Below are 22,805 nucleotides of genomic sequence, written 5' to 3'. Positions count from 1 at the left end.
TCAATTCAACTATTGAATTGAGAACCCAGATTACTATGTTTACTGTAGCTTTACTTATCAAGATGGTCTGCTTCTTTGCTGGCTTGCTGACAGTAGCTATTAGGCTGCAGGATAACATCTCCTCGTTGTGCTTGTCGATATTCCAGCCAAACCCCAGCCCTTTTCCATGTTTCAATTTTTATCCACCCAATGACATCATCTGCAGTGATCAGGCCAATGGAAAACATGAGTTCTGCTGGTTAAAAGTGGTGTGTACTGCGATAAAAGTTATACTCATATGGTTCTCGCAGAGCTGTGCTGACAATCTATGGCACTAAGCAGAACTAGGCTACTCTTTGACAAATCACTGTTGACAAAATGGCCTGTGTTCTGTCTCTGATTCTCCTCTTGGTGATTTGTGTCTAGCCTGCTAAGGAGGAGAAAGCAGTAGAGGAATCTCAGGAGAAGAGTGCAGTGGAGGAGGAGAATAAAGAGACAGAGGAAGGAGGAGAGAAGAAGAAAGACGAGGAAGAGAGCTTGAAGCCTGAGGGAGGACATTATTTTATCAAGTCGCCGCTGAAACTGACCAAGAAGGTGAAGATGGTGATGTGTCATGTGACCATGCTTGATGGAAGCCAGTTCCCCTGCGAGGTGGAGGTGAGTGTCTTTAGTCTTTCCCATTGTTCTAAGAAAAGTAACACGCTCTATATCAAAGTCCAGATCACAGACGAGACCCTAAATATAGTAGTTTCTGATCACGTCAGATCATATGGTTGAACATTGGTGATAGAAGTCAGACCAGATGTTAAACTAGTATTTTAAGTGTTTACTATAGTGTATATTGTGAAGAGTCCCAAGGTTATTTTGAAGCTTGCGGTAATTGCCTTTTTGCTATCTTTCAGAGGAAAAAATTGGCTACCTTTTAATCCTGTGTTATGACAGATGAATAGCCTGTTCACATGTCCAACTCATTCCACAGAGGGCCGAGTGTCGGCGGGTTTTCACTCCTCCCTTATACTTGATTGATGAATTAAGGTCACTGATTAGTAAGGAACTCCCCTCATCTGGTTGTCTAGCTCAGGGGTTCCCAAACTTTTTTACTCAGGCCCCCCTTCCAGCATTGGAGAACATCCCGTGCCCTCCACATCTATTTCTATGGGCACAAGCACTGTTCATGACACAAACTGTTCACACACTTATTGTTGGTGGAGAGACAATTTTGCAGGTTTTACACTTATTTCCTGCAATTCTACACATTTTGTCAAGGGGTACAGAGAACTGTTTTAAAGTACATTTTATTTCAATTCTATACATTTTGCCATGTCTCGTGATATTTGAGCGACTCAAACATTACAACAAAATATGGGGAATTTCTTGGGGGGATGACATGGGCTAGTTGATCTGGACATTTCTGACAAGTTCTAAATAGCTCTCTAAGGTATGCAATGACTGCCATGACAAGAGGAAAACTGATGATGCACTACCCAATTACAACATTCAAGAGTAAGTTGAAAGCCGGACTGAGTTCCTCCGGGCGCGCCCCACAGTTTGGGAACCACTGGTCTAGATCTTAATTTAAAGGGAAAAAACTAAAACCAGCAGACACTAGGCCCTCCATGGAATGAGGTTGACACCCCTGGCCTAGTTGTGTATCTGCGCTAAGAAAATTCAGAACCATTGTCATGTTGTTGACATAGTATTGTCCCAGGAGAAAACATCCCTTGGCTGTACTGGAGCTGTCCACTGCAGCCTCTCCTTATTCGATGAACCTCATTACGATAATGTTGTTGTGTGCTGGAAGAGGAGGAGAGCGTTACGTATAATCCTGTTGAACAGATTGCCAGGTTTTCATGTCAGACCCATTGTTATTTCCTCCCATGCTACCGGTGGAGCCCGGGGCTATTTTTAGCTCCTCTGATGTGTACTACTACTGCTGCTGCTTCTGCAGATTATGATCTCAACAGGACATCAACCTCACGAAACTGGCACTTCACAACAACAACAAAAATATATACAGTGGGGGAAAAAAGTATTTAGTCAGCCACCAATTGTGCAAGTTCTCCCACTTAAAAAGACGAGAGAGGCCAGTAATTTTCATCATAGGTACACGTCAACTATGACAGACAAAATGAGATTTTTTCTCTCCAGAAAATCACATTGTAGGATTTTTAATGAATTTATTTGCAAATGATGGTGGAAAATAAGTATTTGGTCAATAACAAAAGTTTCTCAATACTTTGTTATATACCCTTTGTTGGCAATGACACAGGTCAAACGTTTTCTGTAAGTCGTCACAGGGTTTTCACACACTGTTGCTGGTATTTTGGCCCATTCCTCCATGCAGATCTCCTCTAGAGCAGTGATGTTTTGGGGCTGTCGCTGGGCAACACAGACTTTCAACTCCCTCCAAAGATTTTCTATGGGGTTGAGATCTGGAGACTGGCTAGGCCACTCCAGGACCTTGAAATGCTTCTTACGAAGCCACTCCTTCGTTGCCCGGGCGGTGTGTTTGGGATCATTGTCATGCTGAAAGACCCAGCCACGTTTCATCTTCAATGCCCTTGCTGATGGAAGGAGGTTTTCACTCAAAACCTCACGATACATGGCCCCATTCATTCTTTCCTTTACACGGATCAGTCGTCCTGGTCCCTTTGCAGAAAAACAGCCCCAAAGCATGATGTTTCCACCCCCATGCTTCACAGTAGGTATGGTGTTCTTTGGATGCAACTCAGCATTCTTTGTCCTCCAAACACCACGAGTTGAGTTTTTACCAAAAAGTTCTATTTTGGTTTCATCTGACCATATGACATTCTCCCAATCCTCTTCTGGATCATCCAAATGCACTCTAGCAAACTTCAGACGGGCCTGGACATGTACTGGCTTAAGCAGGAGGACACGTCTGGCACTGCAGGATTTGAGTCCCTGGCGGCGTAGTGTGTTACTGATGGTAGGCTTTGTTACTTTGGTCCCAGCTCTCTGCAGGTCATTCACTAGATCCCCCCGTGTGGTTCTGGGATTTTTGCTCACCGTTCTTGTGATCATTTTGACCCCACGGGGTGAGATCTTGCATGGAGCCCCAGATCGAGGGAGATTATCAGTGGTCTTGTATGTGTTCCATTTCCTAATAATTGCTCCCACAGTTGATTTCTTCAAACCAAGCTGCTTACCTATTGCAGATTCAGTCTTCCCAGCCTGGTGCAGGTCTACAATTTTGTTTCTGGTGTCCTTTGACAGCTCTTTGGTCTTGGCCATAGTGGAGTTTGGAGTGTGACTGTTTGAGGTTGTGGACAGGTGTCTTTTATACTGATAACAAGTTCAAACAGGTGCCATTAATACAGGTAACAAGTGGAGGACAGAGGAGCCTCTTAAAGAAGAAGTTACAGGTCTGTGAGAGCCAGAAATCTTGCTTGTTTGTAGGTGACCAAATACTTATTTTCCACCATAATTTGCAAATAAATTCATTAAAAATCCTACAATGTGATTTTCTGGAGAGAAAAAAATCTCGATTTGTCTGTCATAGTTGACGTGTACCTATGATGAAAATTACAGGCCTCTCTCATCTTTTTAAGTGGTAGAACTTGCACAATTGTTGGCTGACTAAATACTTTTTTTTGAGGGGAAAAAAGTATTTGATCCCCTGCTGATTTTGTACGTTTGCCCACTGACAAAAAAAATGATCAGTCTATAATTTTAATGGTAGGTTTATTTGAACAGTGAGAGACAGAATAACAACCAAAAAATCCAGAAAAACGCATGTCAAATGTTATAAATTGATTTGCATTTTAATGAGGGAAATAAGTATTTGACCCCCTCTCAATCAGAAAGATTTCTGGCTCCCAGGTGTCTTTTATACAGGTAACGAGCTGAGATTAGGAGCACACTCTTAAAGGGAGTGCTCCTAATCTCAGTTTGTTACCTGTATAAAAGACACCTGTCCACAGAAGCAATCAATCAATCAGATTCCAAACTCTCCACCATGGCCAAGACCAAAGAGCTCTCCAAGGATGTCAGGGACAAGATTGTAGACCCACACAAGGCTGGAATGGGCTACAAGACCATCGCCAAGCAGCTTGGTGAAAAGGTGACAACAGTTGGTGCGATTATTCGCAAATGGAAGAAACACAAAAGACCTGTCAATCTCCCTCGGCCTGGGGCTCCATGCAAGATCTCACCTCGTGGAGTTGCAATGATCATGAGAACGGTTAGGAATCAGCCCAGAACTACACGGGAGGATCTTGTCAAAGATCTCAAGGCAGCTGGGACCATAGTCACAAAGAAAACAATTGGTAACACACTATGCCGTGAAGGACTGAAATCCTGCAGCACCCGCAAGGTCCCCCTGCTCAAGAAAGCACGTATACATGCCCGTCTGAAGTTTGCCAATGAACATCTGAATGATTTAGAGGAGAACTGGGTGAAAGAGTTGTGGTCAGATGAGACCAAAATGGAGCTCTTTGGCATCAACTCAACTCGCAGGAGTTTGGAGGAGGAGGAATGCTGCCTATGACCCCAAGAACACCATCCCCACCGTCAGGTAGCTTAGTGGGTAAGAGCGTTGTGCCAGTAACCGAAAGGTCGCTGGTTCTAATCCTCGAGCCGACTAGGTGAAACATCTGTCGATGTGCCCTTAAGCAAGGCACTTAACTCTAATTGCTCCTGTAAGTCGCTCTGGATAAGAGCGTCTGCTAAATGACTAAAATGTAAATGTAAAATTTCAAACATGGGGGTGGAAGCATTATGCTTTGGGGGTGTTTTTCTGCTAAGGGGACAGGACAACTTCACCGCATCAAAGGGACGATGGACGGGGCCATGTACCGTCAAATCTTGGGTGAGAACCTCCTTCCGTCAGCCAGGGCATTGAAAATGGGTCGTGGGTGGGTATTCCAGCATGACATTGACCCAAAACACACGGCCAAGGCAACAAAGGAGTGGCTCAAGAAGACGCACATTAAGGTCCTGGAGTGGCCTAGCCAGTCTCCAGACCTTAATCCCATAGAAAATCTGTGGAGGGAGCTGAAGGTTCGAGTTGCCAAACGTCAGCCTCGAAACCTTAATGACTTGGAGAAGATCTGCAAAGAGGAGTGGGACAAAATCCCTCCTGAGATGTGTGCAAACCTGGTGGCCAACTACAAGAAACGTCTGACCTCCGTGATTGCCAACAAGGGTTTTGCCACCAAGTACTAAGTCATGTTTTACAGAGGGGTCAAATACTTATTTCCCTCATTAAAATGCAAATCAATTCATAACATTTTTGACATGCATTTTTCTGGATTTTTTTGTTGTTATTCTGTCTCTCACTGTTCAAATAAACCTACCATTAAAATTATAGACTGATAATTTCTTTGTCAGTGGGCAAACGTACAAAATCAGCAGGGGATCAAAGCAGGGGATCAAATACTTTTTTCCCTCACTGTATATATTTATTTATTTATTTTAATCGTTTCCACCGTAATTACTCTTGAAGCACTAAGATTATGATCTGTATTTATCGGTTTCATTATTATTGTTTATTGATGAGATATTATGCATTTTACCACAATTTCGAAAAAATGATAATTACCGCAACAGTTTTTCGTCCCAAAAAGTTATAAACGAATCAATTGCTAATAAAGCTTTTTTAGCTCACCTAATGAAAAGGACTGAGTTAAACTTAACACTGCAAACAAATATATAAAACATTTAATTATAAACATTTATTAAGGAATTTCTCATAACCTTTTCTGAATCTAGTTTTTTAGTCATAATTACATGTGTATTCATGTTATTTTGATGTACAAAAGGCACACTATCAGATTAAGCCAAAATTACTAAAGTATACATTTTGTTGTTCCTAATATCTCCTAAATATTGGTGCATTACGGTAATGATTTTGGAGGTGGAAAAAAGTAATTTCTCCATGGTCTTTACAGCCACTATTGGTGTATTAGGATGTGAATATGAGTGGTTTTAAGGTATTTTAGATGTGAGTTCAGATGGGCCTTTGCGCTTCAGAAAACAAAGGAATGGAGGGGTGCTCAACAACAATGACAAAAGTCCTGAAGGGCTTACCAAGAAAAACATCCAAAGGACTAAATTGAGGTAGAAAGGAGTTGGAGCACTCAAATTTTTTTAGAAAATATTTATTTATTTTAGTTCACTTTAATCCATTGTACAGGATGCAAACAGGTGACTGACGTTTCGACGTCAAGCTGACGTCCTCCTCGAGACAGCAGGAAGACGTCAGATTAAAATTGAAATGTCAGTCACCTGTTCGCATCCTGTACAATGGAATTGAAGTGAGCAAAAATAAATCAATCTCTGCTTCTTTTTGTTGTTCTTGAGTGCGCCAATCCTTTCTACCTCTAATTAGTTATTTTGATGTTTTTTTTTTGGTAAGCCCTTCTCATGTATTTTAGATGTATTTCTAAATTGAATGGTATCCTATGGGCAAGTGGCATAACATGATATGCCAATAAAGTATCTAAATAGGTGGGATATGGACCAAAAACTGTCTTGGGCTATCAAACTACAGTGTAGGTAAATGCTAAAACAGGTACACATGTCAAAATGGAGGATATCCTCCTTTAAGTTGCGGGGTTGCTCTTTACTGAAACACAAACTCCAGATGGGGGGTTTTAAGTAAATTATATCTGTAATGAGGCCCTTAGCTCAATCTGGAAGTAATAGGAGACCGCCATGACGAGTCGGCAAGCAATTGACCACATCACTAAAGCCCATTCATGCCTCCATGTTGTTAAGGTAATGGTTCTCTAAGTTTTTCCCAATTTGAGCTTTTTAGTCATTTAGGTAATGAGAAGGTCAAGCATCGTAAAGGGGGAATTTGAGAATAAGATCCTCGTTTTTGAAGGCATATAAGTGAAGAAATTAAATTAACTTGTGTTCATCTAAGGAGTACTCCTCTAGATGATGATTCGTGGGTGATTTTTTTGTTGTTACGATTTAGTTTTTACAGCAACTTCATAAAGTGTTAATGTAACGAGAAACACTATCGACAGATACTATTTTTATGGTTTATGGACAAACAACAGCAACATATCTGGTGTTTTATTCAAATAAGTTAGGTTTTTCTAAAGTAAAATTGTATAAAATGACCTGCGAATTTAATCCGGACACATTTCGGTAATGAGAATTTGGGTTGAAAATGTACAAAATTCAGATGAAAATGTAACATTTATTTAAAAGAAAACACTGTGCCAGTTGATTGTTGCAGATGCATCGTATTTTTCTAACTCAATTTGCTACTGCCATGGCAAAAACTGGTTTCATAAGAATCACCCGACTAACTAGGACACACAGCAGGGAGAGGAGAGTACCGAGAGAAGGGAACATCAGGGAGTTGAGATTAACCATTTAGCTGACTCTGCTTCTCTCAGGGACCATGACAACACAAGTGACGTTGCTAATACTGTGTTTGGTAGGTCTAAATCTCAGCCAGATTAAAGGATTTATTGTAGATTTAGGCCCATCTATGGAGTGCAATAGATTATTATTGTTGGTCTTGAGCCAGGTAATAATTAGCATGGTTGCTTATTAGATTCCGTTGTGCAAAGCAGGTGAATTAGCTTTCACTACATTGGACCATAGATCAAGTTCCTTAGTGTGTAATTTCCATGTTGTTACTCCCCCTCATCACTTCTGCCTTCAAGTTTATTTTCATTTGCGTACTAATGTACTGTCGGATGATGAGAAGTAAATAGCCTACATCATGTGTTTTTGCAGGCACCATCCCCTGCAGTGAATTCACTCTAAATGAACAATCTAAGAGAATTGCTGCTGGCGTTTTTAAGTCTGGCTCCGTTTGGGTTCTTCCATGGGTTTGAGTGATGTGGGTGGAATGACCGGTGTTGTGTATCTAGGACTGGGAGGTCATTGGACTGGACTGGGCCTGTGTCTGGTGGAGAGCTGGATGCCCTCGGATGCACGTGAAGCCTGAGTATGGGTGGGAGTAATGCGCGGGTTCCCAAACTTTCCCCTTCCAGCATTGGGGAACATCTTGTGCACTGTACGTAACACAAGCAGTTCACACTCCTCTTGTTGGTGGAGAGAACATTTTGCAGTTTTAAAGCTAATTTTCTTGCAATTCCATACATTTTGCGATGTCTAATGTGTATTCCTGTTATATTTGAGTGACTCAAACATTACAACAAAATCAATGTGGGAAAAACCTAGCGAAAAAACATTAGCTGACATGGGCTAGTTGATCTGGAAATGTCTGACGCCCCACAGTTTGGGAACCACTGATGTAATGCACTACTGGGGTAAGCGCTCGTGCTGATGAAGGTGGGTAAACGATCAGCCAATGAGCTGATTGAGGGGGCCGACCCTTAGCCCCTGACCAGGACATGATGGACGTTGGAGGGATTGGGGCGGGTGACACCCCGCCCAAGCCCCAGGGCCTGGCTGGGGTAAAAGCAGGGTGCACGGCGGGGGCTTGTCTGGTGTTCTCGTCTGGTTCTCTGAAGCCCACCACCTCCACGGGCAGGGCAGATTAGCGGGGGGTCCTGAGCCCCCCACAGATTAAACCTGTAGCATCTGCTGTCCCCCCTCAGACAAATGGCAAACCAACCAACCCAGACTGCAAACTCATAACCAGTCATCATATCTTCCAGTCAGTTAGCCAGTTATCTCTACATATAAAATACTAGAGGAAGGGAGAAGAGACAGAGAGAGGGCAGTGATCCAATGATCCACTCAGTTGGATGGATGGAGCTTCTCTATTCATAATTACAAGTCAAGTGTTAAAGCTAGTTGGTAGCGGTTGCTTAAGTCTACCTCACCAGGCTCCGATCTATTATGTTATTGCTTTTGACTGTCTCATTGGTTATTCATGTGTAGGCTAGTCATTTTACCATCTGAGGCTAGAGATGGTTGCACTGTGTGATAGACAGTGTTAATGGTGGATCCCAGGGCCGCTGAACATGCGTTTTGAGATTGAGGTTTAGTTTGTGAATGGGGCCCAACACTAATTGCTCAGTGCACAGTGATGTTTGAACAGGGACAGCTTTGTTCGCAGTTTCAGAAAAGCTGAGGCATCAGTAAATGCCATTGTTGGGGAGTATTCAGCCAGAAGACAGTGGCAAATTTATAATGAGATGTAATTCCTCCACTGCAGTCTATCTGGGAGCGTTTAGAAAATGAACGAGGACAACAAAGCGTTCCAGAGATGAACCTTCATTTTGGGGGGAGAAGCAACAGTATCCCTCAGTGGAAAACAATGACATCTCATGGTAACACACTAGGGCCACTTCGGACATTCTCAACGGTCTCCCTTTCTAAAAATGATTTATAGGTTTCTCTCATACTTGTTGTTTAGTTCCTTAATCTTCATGCAACTGATAGCTAGTGTCAATGCCAAATAAGGGCTATAACTCTTTAAAAAACTATAGCACAGCCTGAGTTTACTCTCTCTCTGATTGACTCCAAGGTACTCTCTATTATCTCTAACCTGAGAAGTTACACTGAAACCAGTGCAGAATGGTACCTGCTGGAACTCTCTCTGAGGCTATCTGGGTCTCTCTACCCGTCTCTCTGCTGGGCTGTGTAGCACCCAGGCCAGGCAGACCGAGCCCTTAGGACTCAGTGGGGCATTGAGGTGTCTCTGGTAGACTGCAGCCTGGGCGGCGCGCTCCTCTTCCCCCCTCTCTTCTCCTCCCTTCTCCTCTCTCCTTCTCCTCCCTCCCCTCTCCTCTTCCTCTCTCCTCCTCTTCTTCCTCATACGTCTCTCTCCTCCTGCTCATCCAGGGGTCTGGGCTGCTGACTGTAGAGTGGATCCACTGGTGGGATGGGCCTGTGATCCAGAGAGGGATCATCGTGTGTGTGGTGTTATGGGCATGAGGCGCCATTGGGCACTGGGCCACAGGTTAATGACTACGACGCTCTGATTATCCAATCCTTCATACTCCTGTCTCCTACTTTATTGATCTTCCATCAATCAACCCTTTCTGTAATGTCAGTGTACTGGAAAATAATATTGATGCATATCTAAAGAGGACTAGCCTATAAATCCATCTCCACTCACTCTGTAGTACCAGCAAGAGAGCTAGCGTCTATTGCATTAGCTGTCATAGAAACACACTACATAAAGCATGATTCTCATGCACTCTGACAAAGCCTTGCAACTCAAGGTACAGTACATCCTTGTCCTCACGCATACAGTATTTTCCCATGCTTTGTGAGTGCCTTGCAATATAAGAGTGATGAAACCGTAATATGTTGGTGTGTCAACAAACAGTAATGGCGTCTGGGGCTCATTAGAGATGAGGGGCACAGTCAGACAGTGCAGCAACATGGTCCTCTCCTCTTCAGCCAATGGCGTGGCTCTGTGCAGTACAATGTTGCCTCCACTGCACTCTGCTTGGCTACAGAGTCCTGCTGCATTATTTAGCCATCCAGCTCAGCGAGCATTAGGGCTCCAGTCCCCATGGACACGTTTGAGTCTAATCCACTGGAACAGCCGAGAGCTCTGGGGATCCAGAGAGACCAGCCTCACCATCACACCACACATACACACCTCTCTCTCTGCAGTGAATGCAGACACATTGTATTGGCAGATAGGAACCAAAAGGTTTTTAAGGGTGTTTGGGTTATTGTCTGTCACATTCTCTCCCCACCATTTTCTAGATTTTTCTGCGTGTGGATTTGATTCTCATCATGTTGGAGAAGAAGAGGTGGAGTGTTTCAAGCTGATTCTCTAAAAGCCTATGGGAAATTATAAAACTACGTCTGGATATTAGGATTCTTGAGTCAGACACTCCCCTCTGTCTCTTTCCCCACCCTGTCCCTCTCTCCCACCCTGTCTCTAATGCCCCAGAGACGGAACCGTCCCTTCTCTGATTGTAAAACAATATCCAGACCATCAGGAATGCTCCCATAAAGCCAAATGAGTAGAAGCAGTTTGGGTTTCCGTGTAGATTCCCAGTGTTTAATGAGGCCTAGATGTTTGGCCAAATCTGTCATTAGTTTGGTAGTAGGACAATGTGTAGGCCTACTTTGGGACTGTTTGTTTTTTTATGATGCAAATCTAAAAAAAGCCTTTTGAGGTATACCCTTTGAGTGTCCTTATAGGAATCATAGGGCTGGGAATTGCCAGGGATCTCACGATACGTACAGTTGAAATCGGAGGTTTACGTACACCTTAGCCAAATACATTTAAACTCAGTTTTTCACAATTCCTGACATTTAATCCTAGTAAAAATTCCCTGTCTTAGGTCAGTTAGGATCACCACTTTATTTTAAGAATGTGAAATGCTTTTATTTATTCCATCACATTCCCAGTGGGTCAGAAGTTTACATACACTCAATTAGTATTTGGTAGCATTGCCTTTATACCGTTTAACCATGTGCTCTGTTAAATCATTAGCAGACAGCCCAGGCCTTTTGCTTATTCCAACCCGCCAATTTCAATTAGGCTGCAGCCCTGCACCCAGCTCTAACCCATCTCCACTTGGCCTGCTAGTCCTCCTCACTGGGTGTATTGTTGGCTGTGCCACCATTTTACTCTGTGGGCTGGTTCAGCTTGGTTCAGTATGACAATTGAACATTGCACGGTATGCATCATCGCCTGCACCGCTGCATTATTGAACACACTTTGTGTGTTTTCAGGGCAACTCGCTAGCATTCATAATTCAACCACTCATTTACTGTAATGTGCCAAAGCATGACTTTATGTTCCCAAAGAAGATTTCTGGTGCTCTGTCTACACCATAAAGATAAAAAATACAGGTTAATCATCAACTTGTCAAGTCAAAGCTTGGCGCGCATGCATAGGGAATGTACACACAAACACTGTCGTAAAACGTACGCAAACTCGCTTGGCATGTGATTGCAAATGAGGCAATACTATTGCTGTGGCCTCTACTCTTCGCTGCTTCCAAGGCTAAAGCTGACAGGGCAAAGCCCTTGGTCCTGAAGTGCCTTCTGTTAGCATGTTAATGACTGAGCTAATCGACCTGCACTGTAGAGCGCTGGCCAATGGAAGAATCCTAATGAGGCTAGCTAGTAGCTCGCTAGCGTAGCATAGGCCTAGCTCCACCTCTGTAACGGATGGCTTCAGTCCATAGAGACCCATAGTGGATGATCTGCCTCCCTTGCCAAAGTTTGTTTCCATGGAGCGTTGACTCGGTAACGACAGCCCTCAGGAAGGAGCATCTACCTCAACAACACCGTGGGGCTTTGGGTCATATGTGTTTACCTCACCTCCAGTTGAACATAGCGTAAATAACGTTGTGATGTTTTTGAAAAGGCTGTAAGAGACTGTGTTAGCCTATATGGATGGAATGTCTAATACCTGACGTCTGTGACTCTGTACTTTTACAGCCACCAATAAGATTAGGTTGCTTTTCTCGTTCCAATGAGATGTAGCCATCAAACATTTTATTGGGAATTACATGACACGGAGCAGGAGACAGTAATTCATATCAAGACTATTCTGCTTGTGCTGCAGTCTCTCTCGGTCAGACACAATTATCAGCTAGGGCACAGACCTATTCCATTGCATTTGCACTGTAACCCAAGATTCAATTTGAAGCATCTGAAATCTCCTGCCTAATGAGCGAACTGACATTGTTTTTTATGTTGTTTGTTTTTTACAGTGCTGCCTAATGTACTCCAAGGCATGTCTTCCGCATTATCAATAGTAAACGTGTGTAAAATCCATTTTGCTGTGTGGCCACAATACTTATTCTGTTGACCAGTCAGCACTAAAGTGCTTTAGTAGTAGAAAGAGCTGGCCCTGAACATTTGTCCTCCCCATCAGCCTTCTGTTTATTTTATTTAACCTATATTTAACTAGGCAAGTCAATTAAGAACAAATTCTTATTTACAATGACAGTTCCCGTTCTGATTGGTCAATATGTAGCGCAGAGGGGCGTGCCATGGCGGAAGATGCAAGGTCATGTGTAAAGAGGTTTATTTGAAACCAAACAAAGGCAACACCTTAGACACACACAACTCAGAATCCACCTGGTGCCAAATCATGTCTCTCAGGGCTGCATTCCTCTGGCTACCAGGATGTTGCTGCCTCCCAGCTGATAAGATGTTGCTGCTTGCTGATGGTCTCTTTTTTTTCTCTCTAGCCCTCTCTTTTCTCCTCTCTCACTCTCTCCCTCTCTCTCTCTCTCTGTCCCTCTCTCTCTCTGTCCCTCTCTCTCTCTGTCCCTCTCTCTCTCTCTGTCCCTCTCTCTCTCTCTCTGTCCCTCGCTCTCTCTCGCTCTCTCTCTCTCTGCAGACTATCTCATGTAACAGTGTCTGTTGCCAGAGAGAGGAGAAAAGAGGCATTAAAAAAGCCTCAACAGTGTCTTTCTCTGGATACCAGCATACCTTAAATGTCTCAACTCTCCCAAGGAGGAGAAACACAAATGCACAGCCCTCTTTCTTTTTCCCTTCATCCCCCTCTGTCTAGAATGCAGTGTCATTGTCCTTTGTGGACTTTTTATGGTTATTGTCCCTCCGGCCGAGGCAATGTGTTACCCGGAGGAGGTAGTGTGTGGTAGAGTTTGTCCCTTTTGTCCACAATGCAATTCATCCCAAATTGCTCCTTCATTCCATGAGTGTCAAAGGACCAATATGCAGTGATCACGCAATCCATGGGCTTCTGTGGGGATTTTCCTGTAATGCCCATACTGTGTCTAGTTCTGCTGTGCAGGTGAATACAGGGCCAGCTGAAGAGAGCTGCCAAGCAGTCCCAAACTGCTGCATGTCTGTCTGTCTGTCTGCAGGGCAAATGTCAGCTCACACCCAAGAGATACCCCGGGGGAGTGCATTCTCTCGAGTTTATCTGACATTTTCTGCACACAACCATACAGCTGTTGTGTTCATGAGCCACATAAATGAACCCTGTCGTAACGAACTGTGAAAGATGAATTGTGTAATTTAAGGTTGTCATTTAAGTTTTGTAAGAGCGTTTTCCGTTAAATGAAATTCATGAGGAATGATGTTAGAAATATTTATCCCGAGCCCAGTTCTCTAAATAATCTGCCTCGCTGCTGTTGTAGGTCGTTATATATAAATGTCAACTGTTCTTTATAATTTATGATTAGTGTCATGATTTTCATTCTCTTCTCTTTTTTCTTCCGTCACTCTGCAGAAACGGGCGAAAGGCCAGTACCTGTTTTTCAAAGTGTGTGAAGCCCTGAACCTACTGGAGAAGGACTACTTTGGGTTGAGTTACAAAGACAACGCTGACCAGACGGTAAAGTCTTTTTTTTATTTTTTATTTTTTACATGTACAGTAAGATAGGCTTTTCCAGAACAGGGAACACATGACAAAAGCCTTCCAATCCATTAATTTTTTTAAAGTATGCTTTGTTTCTGAAGTACCAGTACTACTTTAGACCTAACTACTTCATAAAACAACATTCTCGCCTAATGGCACAGATGTTTTTGCATTTATGTCCTAAAACTTTTAATTGTTCCTCAATTAAATAATTAGCTAGACTTTTATTCTACTACAATGACTAATGGCTTGACTTGTAACTGCAACCGCATAATATCCCTCATGATCAATAGACATTCCAAACCTTTCAGCGGGCCTAATAGACCATATAATTGATTGTTTTAACAAAGGCCTGAATGAACCAACAGTGATTCTTGAAACTCAGATGGATGATAAAGTACTTCACTGTGTACTAAGTCCAGCCCATCCTCACAGGATGACTGAAGTGTGCAGTAAACCTCCAGAGAACCCAGATATGCTTCCAGGGAATAACATTAGTTCTTTTCCATATCTCTGTGGACACAGTTTATTGGGGAGCTCTGTAATATCACTGGTTGGAGACAAACGAGGCTCCGCTCACAAACTTCAGTCCAAAGTTCCTCTGCTCTCGCCCACTGCCAAGCAGGCCTGTTTCACAGAAGACCTGGGTTCAAATGAGTGTTGGGGTCAATTCCATTTCAATTCAGAAAGTAAACAAAATTCAAATTCAGAATGTTCCTAATTGAAAAGCATTGAGGATAGGCCTAAGTGTAATTTCAGTGTACTTCCTGAATTGATTGAAATTGAAATGGAATTGACCCCAACACTGGTTCAAATACTATTTGATTAGCACTTTTGGGACTTCTATTGGTTCCATTGCAACAGCCAATCAATCAAGCACACCTAAAGTATTTAAAATGATTTAAAATAGCAATTGAAACCAGGCCTTGTTCACAGACCGTATCCTCCTCACATCTTATGGCTTTGGGCCTGGATGTTAAACTCTAGCCTGCACACTGTAACTGGAGCATAATGACAGACAGTCAACACGCTCCACAGTCTGTCTGCAGGCTCCAGATCAGTCAGTGAGGGAGACTGTTGGGAGAGAATGCTGAGCTTAGTTCCACGTTGACACTGGAAACTGCAGGCTAGCCACAGGGGCGGGGGGTGGAGAGGAGGGAAGAGGCTAGACTGTAGTTTAGTGGAATGTGTTTTCATCATGTGTGTTCGTTTATATGAAAGTGGTGCACAGCAGTTCAGGGATCAGACCAGTAATGACAACCATGGCTAGTTTTGTTGTGTCTGTCTAGTGGTCTGGAGTCTGGATTGGTGCCAAATTGAGAGTTTAGCTCTTTACAGCAGCTCTGTGCCAAATGCTTCCTTCTGTGTCATGTTTAGGATTTTCTTGACATACCTGATATACTACAGTATTTGAGAAGGGAAATAAAAAAGGCCTAGTGTATTTAGATTAGTGTTCTATGTTTAGGTGGTATAGTCTTACCAAGTAGTTATTTGCAATATGGACGCTTTTACAATAAAAATATTGCCTGCATTTTTCTAACATGAGTTGTCAATCACCATGGTTACTCAACAGGGAAGATACTGTGTGTTAGAATTTCTGTATACTTGTTCAAACCAAAGCTAATATCTCCTTTGTTTCTCTTCTATAGTGCTGGCTTGACCCTACAAAGGAGATCAAACGTCAGATCCGCAGTAAGTTGTGGCTTTTTAACCTTTTGAAACATTCTGTATGAAGTGTCTCATTAAGTAACAGGGCCACCGGAGTTCACACTAATTGGCTTTACTGTACATACCAACCTAATGAAAGGCTTCCACACTATACCCTATAATTTCCCCTAGCTAAGCACCCCTATCATTCTATCCCCCAACTCTCTATTCCAATAGAACTAATGTTACTGTTGACATTTACTGGATCTTGAGCAGATACACGTTATTTTTCTTCTGCTGGGGTGACATGCTCTTTTCACATCTGGTCACTGGATTGCAGTAATTCTGGATGGGGCTGGGGGGATGCGTTTGGGATGACGTGTGTTGAGTGGAGGGAGGCTGCTCTCTGCTGAACCTCTCGGCCAGGGCAGAGAGAAGGGGGATGCTCGCCCCCCCATCGCCAGTCTGATACGTCCAGAGCACTTAGCACTGCCAGTAACACCGACCAGGCGTTTACACACACACACACACACACACACACACACACACACACACAGTATGCCCCGGAGGGAATTCACTCTAGCCATGGGAACGGCAGCTCCGAGCGGAGGTACTTTCCTGTCCAGGGCCTGGGATGCGTTACCCTGCTGTTAAAGTCTACAGCGGCCCAAAACTGGCCTCTTTCTCTCTCTTTAGCTTGATGTATCCGTTTACATCATGATCAGGGTCTCTGGGCTGGGCTGGGCCCTCCTTCAGGGGCGAGAAAGGGAATGGGATCCTCCCTCTGAAAGATGCAGCAGTCAGAAGGCTGCTTCATGTGTTGGACCCCTGCCTGGTGCAAAAAAGACCCAGAGTGCTGCCTGATAGTGATTCATGTGTTATTGTCGAACATTTAAGAGCAGATGACCGTGAGCAAAGAAATCCCCATTCTACCTGGCTGTCCAGCAGCCAAAGCTATGTCTATTTTCTAGCCTTATCTCTGTCTTGTTTGAACTACTTTAACACCTTGGATCAATGAGTGAGGAACAGATGCCCTATACTTGACTGTCAGCCACAGTTTGCTCTCTGTGAGATAAAGACAAAGGATCTGGAGCACTTGCTGATAAGTGAGACCACTGTTATACTGACTTGACTGATTCAGGTCTGTGGGCAGGCAGAGTTCACTACCAGGTCTGTAACTGAGATCACTAGGGGTTTATGGTCACTGCCTGCCTGTGGGATCCAGTGAAATGGTAGATATTGGCACACTCCATTTTCTTTAAAGGCAGTGTAGCACCTATTTCTCAATGCCAGAAACGTATATAATAGTAACCTAGAGCACCCCAAGAAAACATTCCCAAATTACAAACTTAAATCAATTGTTATAATGTTGTTCTAAATGTTGGGTTTGAGGTTTTCTCCAACTCATCTCTAACTTGGTAAAAATAATCCCACAATGCCCTGTGGTCAGCGTCACATGGTGAATTGAAAACATATACAAAGTAGGATACGTTTTAAAATTAGGTGGGCTAATTGGGCGTCTACTCGTCAGTCTGCGGGGGCACATTTCATCCCATTGTTGACTTCCAGGGCTATCAACAATGGAAGGATGACTTCAACAAGAAGTTGCTTCTCAAAGTGGATGCTGTCCCTACCATTAATGTGGCTTCTAAAGCATCTCAAACAGCCGTGAGCATTATCACTGGCATAGAAGTGAACTGGGTAAATGAAAGCGCTAGCTATGCCAGGGATGGGCAACTTTGATGGGGGTGGTGCCACAATTAAATAATCATAAGGGGCCGCAGGGGCTCGCACACACTGCAAGCAAAACATTTTAGTTTTAGCAATTTTGTAAGTAATTTCATGCAATTCTACTCATTTTGCCATGGGGTGGAGAGGAATGTTTCCCGTTTTTAATATGATATCTGAGTGTGACTGACTAAGAAAATCAATGGGGGCCCCCCAGCCAGTAATTTCACCATGACTAAGAAAATCAATGGGGGCCCCCCAGCCAGTACTTTCACCATGATAACAAGTTTAGATTACTGGCCGCAAAACGAATGTAACAATCCCACATTGTTTTTGCTGGACTATCAGTGACTGACATAACAAGAGAAACTGCTGATGCACAACCAAACTTCGAAATTGCACCTTGTATTCTACTATTGTAACTCACAACAGTACCCCGACTGAATTGATCCGAAGGCCTGCGTCCCGCGGACCGCCAATTGCCCATCCCTGCTCTATGCTAATGTTAGCTAGCTATACCTTTAGCTCATGTCTTCCATCCAAATAACACTGATAAAACGAACAAAATGTTAACATGTCTGCCAGCTGTTGGTAGCTAACTGCTGATGTTGTCATAGATGGTACAAGCCTGTGGGAAAGTGTGCTTTTCATGCTGTTTGTGGGGGCTGCAATTTGGTTGTTCTGTGGCTCTGGCTTTGGTCATGGATCCGATCGGGTGGCGTTGCTTTCTTTTGGAGGGGTGGATTGTGGATTTTTAGTTTATTTAAAGTTTATTTTGGGATCTTAGGATCAATGTGGTCACAGTTGCTTCTTGTTGAAGTGGCAGCAGCTAACGTTAGCTTGCTATAGCTAGCTATCCTCTTCCTCCATTTCTGAATGAATTTGTGGCTATTTCTTTCTAGCTGGCAAAATAAGTGAGCTAGATTTTGTGGACTGCCACATGTCGATAACATAGCTAGGTTTGTCACTGGTATGAGCTAGTTAATGTCCTATGGGAGCCACAGTACCTGCCTCCTGTTATGTTGGAGAGTTATGTTATGTTATGTGAGGAGAGTTGTAGCTAATACACCCTAGCAGTTTATAAAGAATTGAGCTAGTCTCGTTCTTTCCACATAACAATATTCTCTCTTGAACGGAGTTCATCGAGTTTCCCAGCCGTAGCCTGCCTAGGCTATATGCCTGTTCTTGAAATCAACAAAGGAAGGCATAAAGTTATTGTTTTCAAATATGTATTATTGGCACTGGCAGCTAAACTTATAAACACTAAATATACAATTGTTTACTATACTTGTCACAATTCCAGATGTAACATGCACAAACTGGCAATTTATCAGCTCACTTTATCAGCATTGCTTCGCGTAAACGCAAGAAAAATAGACTTGCTTTTTACTTTGAAGTGCTTGATGGCGTTGACACTCGCGGGCTGTCTGTTTTCTCTCATTTACTACCGCGCATTCTAATTCCAGCGTGTTCACGCTTGTTCACTTGCGTAATTGGGCATTTAGCAAGCGCTCTTATCCAGAGCGATTTACAGGAGCAATTAGGTTAAGTGCCTTGCTCAAGGGCACATCGACATGTTATTTTTTTCCAACTACTCACCTCGGGGATTTGAACCAGCGATCTTTCGGTTACTGACCCAACGCTCTTAACCGCGTTGGTACCTGCCACCCTACACACACTCAAATACGTTTTTCCACATGTAATTTATAAAATTAGATTTTCTATTGTATAAAGACTGTAGTTGTCTATGTTGTCAATATTTCAGAAAAATCCTCACATTTTCTATACTAAAAAGTGAAGTGCTACTTAGTGCGCACCAGCTTACCATGTACAGTAGGCTACAGGCAATATGTTCCTCCACTGTGAGTCATAGGAATTACGATCTTGCTTTCACTGCTTTCCGGCAGTCGTCGTGGTTTTTATATGTGGGGAGCATAAATTGTATAATTGTAAACTAACTAATAATTTTGAGTTAGAGCCCTCGGAAACTATTCAGACCCCTTGACTTTTTCCACATTTTGTTACGTTACAGCCTTATTCTTAAATGGATTAAATAAATAAAAATTATCAGGAATCTACACACAATACCCCATAATGACAAAGTTTGAAAACATTTTTTCACATTTATTAAAAATAAAAAACAGAAACCTTATTTACAAAAGTATTCAGACCCTTTGCTATGAGACTCGAAATTGAGCTCAGATGCATCCTGTTTCCATTGATCATCCTTGAGATGTTTCTACAACTTGATTGGAGTCCACCTGTGGTAAATTCAATTGATTGGACATGATTTGGAAAGACTCACACCTATTTATATAAGGTCCCACAGTTGACAGTGCATGTCAGAGCAAAAACCAAGCCATGAGTTCGAAGGAATTATCCGTAGCGGTCAGAGACAGGATTGTGTCGAGGCACAGAGCTGGGGAAGGGTACCAAAAAATGTCTGTAGGATTGAAGGTCACCAAGAACACAGTGGTCACTCTGACAGAGCTATAGAGTTCCTCTGTGGAGATGGGAGAACCTTCCAGAAGGACAACTATCTCTGCAGCACTCTACCAATCAGGCCTTTATGATAAAGTGGCCAGACGGAAGCCACTCCTCAGTAAAAGGCACATGACAGCCCGCTTGGAGTTTGCCAAAAGTCACCTAAAGATTCTCTGGTCTGATGAAACCAAGCTTGAACTTTTTGGCCTGAATGCCAAGCGTCACGCCTGGAGGAATTCTGGCACCATCCCTACCGTAAAGCATAGTGGTGGCAGCATCATGCTGTGGGGATGTTTTTCAGCGGCAGGGACTGGGAGACTAGTCAGGATCAAGGCAAAGATGAATGGAGCAAAGTACAGAGAGATCCTTGATGAAAACCTGCTCCAGAGTGCTCAGGTCCTCAGACTGGGGCCAAAGGTTCACCTTCCAACAGGACAATGACCCTAAGCACACAGCCAAGACGTCACAGGAGTGGCTTCGGGACAAGTCTCTGAATGTCCTTGAGTGGCCCAGCCAGAGCCCAGACATGAACCCGATCGAATATCTCTGGAGAGACCTGAAAATAGCTGTGCAGCAACGCTCCCCATCTAACCTGACAGAGCTTGAGAGGATCTGCAGAGAAGAATGGGAGAAACTCCCCAAATACAGGTGTGACAAGCTTGTAGCATCATACCCAAGAAGACTCGATGCTGTAATCGCTGCCAAAGGTGCTTCAACAAAGTACTGAGTAAAGGGTCTGGATACTTACAGTGGGGAAAAAAAGTATTTAGTCAGCCACCAATTGTGCAAGTTCTCCCACTTAAAAAGATGAGAGAGGCCTGTAATTTTCATCATAGGTACACGTCAACTATGACAGACAAAATGAGAAAAAAAAATCCAGAAAATCACATTGTAGGATTTTTTATGAATGTATTGGCATATGATGGTGGAAAATAAGTATTTGGTCAATAACAAAAGTTTCTCAATACTTTGTTATATACCCTTTGTTGGCAATGACACAGGTCAAACGTTTTCTGTAAGTCTTCACAAGGTTTTCACACATTGTTGCTGGTATTTTGGCCCATTCCTCCATGCAGATCTCCTCTAGAGCAGTGATGTTTTGGGGCTGTCGCTGGGCAACACAGACTTTCAACTCCCTCCAAAGATTTTCTATGGGGTTGAGATCTGGAGACTGGCTAGGCCACTCCAGGACCTTGAAATGCTTCTTACGAAGCCACTCCTTCGTTGCCCGGGCGGTGTGTTTGGGATCATTGTCATGCTGAAAGACCCAGCCACGTTTCATCTTCAATGCCCTTGCTGATGGAAGGAGGGTTTCACTCAAAATCTCACGATACATGGCCCCATTCATTCTTTCCTTTACACGGATCAGTCGTCCTGGTCCCTTTGCAGAAAAACAGCCCCAAAGCATGATGTTTCCAACCCCATGCTTCACAGTAGGTATGGTGTTCTTTGGATGCAACTCAGCATTCTTTGTCCTCCAAACATGACGAGTTGAGTTTTTACCAAAAAGTTATATTTTGGTTTCATCTGACCATATGACATTCTCCCAATCCTCTTCTGGATCATCCAAATGCACTTCAGACGGGCCTGGACATGTACTGGCTTAAGCAGGGGGACACGTCTCGCACTGCAGGATTTGAGTCCCTGGCGGCATAGTGTGTTACTGATGGTAGGCTTTGTTACTTTGGTCCCAGCTCTCTGCAGGTCATTCACTAGGTCCCCCCGTGTGGTTCTGGGATTTTTGCTCACCGTTCTTGTGATCATTTTGACCCCACGGGGTGAGATCTTGCGTGGAGCCCCAGATCGAGGGAGATTATCAGTGGTCTTGTATGTCTTCCATTTCCTAATAATTGCTCCCACAGTTGATTTCTTCAAACCAAGCTGCTTACCTATTGCATATTCAGTCTTCCCAGCCTGGTGCAGGTCTACAATTTTGTTTTTGGTGTCCTTTGACAGCTCTTTGGTCTTGGCCATTGTGGAGTTTGGAGTGTGACTGTTTTGAGGTTGTGGACAGGTGTCTTTTATACTGATAACAACTTCAAACAGGTGCCATTAATACAGGTAACGAGTGGAGGACAGAGGAGCCTCTTAAAGAAGAAGTTACAGGTCTGTGAGAGCCAGAAATCTTGCTTGTTTGTAGGTGACCAAATACTTATTTTCCACCATAATTTGCAAATAAATTCATTAAAAATCCTACAATGGGATTTTCTGGATTTTTTTTTCTCAATTTGTCTGTCATAGTTGACGTGTACCTATGATGATAATTACAGGCCTCTCTCATCTTTTTAAGTGGGAGAACTTGCACAATTGGTGGCTGACTAAATACTTTTTTTCCCCACTGTATGTAAATATGATATTTCAGTTATTTTTTATAAATTAGTAAAGATTTCTAAAAACCTGTTTTTGCTTTGTCATTATGGTGTATTGTGTGTAGATTGAGGGGGGGAAACAATGTAATCCATTTTAGAATAAGGCTGTAATGTAACAAAATGTGGAAAAAGTCAAGGGGTCTGAATACTTTCTGATGAATATCAGATAACGTCCATTATCTGCTACCTGGCCTTTAACATATGCGGTAAATCCATATTTATTAAGATGATGGCCTGTGCTGTGCTCTGTCTGGTTGGGGTTTGAGCTCTCTGGCCTCATCCTCGGGGACAGATAAAAAGACATGGAGCGCAGCAGCGGGGAGGAAATTGCCCTGACAGTCATTATTTTTCCAAAGAAATGCGGTGTAGCTTGACTACGGATGGAC

General features: G+C 43.2%; 1 protein-coding gene across 1 annotated transcript in view; it reads left to right on the top strand.

Moving 5' to 3' along the window:
- LOC311108689 (protein 4.1-like) overlaps positions 1–22,805 on the top strand; it is a 54,090-nt gene that overhangs the window by 3,960 nt on the left and 27,325 nt on the right. The window contains exons 3-5 of the mRNA XM_084151407.1: positions 406–636; positions 14,063–14,167; positions 15,841–15,883. Coding sequence (XP_084007533.1) covers positions 406–636; positions 14,063–14,167; positions 15,841–15,883 — 379 coding nt within the window. The remainder of the gene's footprint in view (positions 1–405; positions 637–14,062; positions 14,168–15,840; positions 15,884–22,805) is intronic.

This window comes from Coregonus lavaretus (assembly GCF_964263955.1).
Source record: "Coregonus lavaretus genome assembly, chromosome: 33".
Classification (NCBI taxonomy): Eukaryota; Metazoa; Chordata; class Actinopteri; order Salmoniformes; family Salmonidae; genus Coregonus; species Coregonus lavaretus.
Note: the sequence above shows the minus strand (reverse complement) of the source record. Positions and strands in the feature narration are given on the sequence as shown.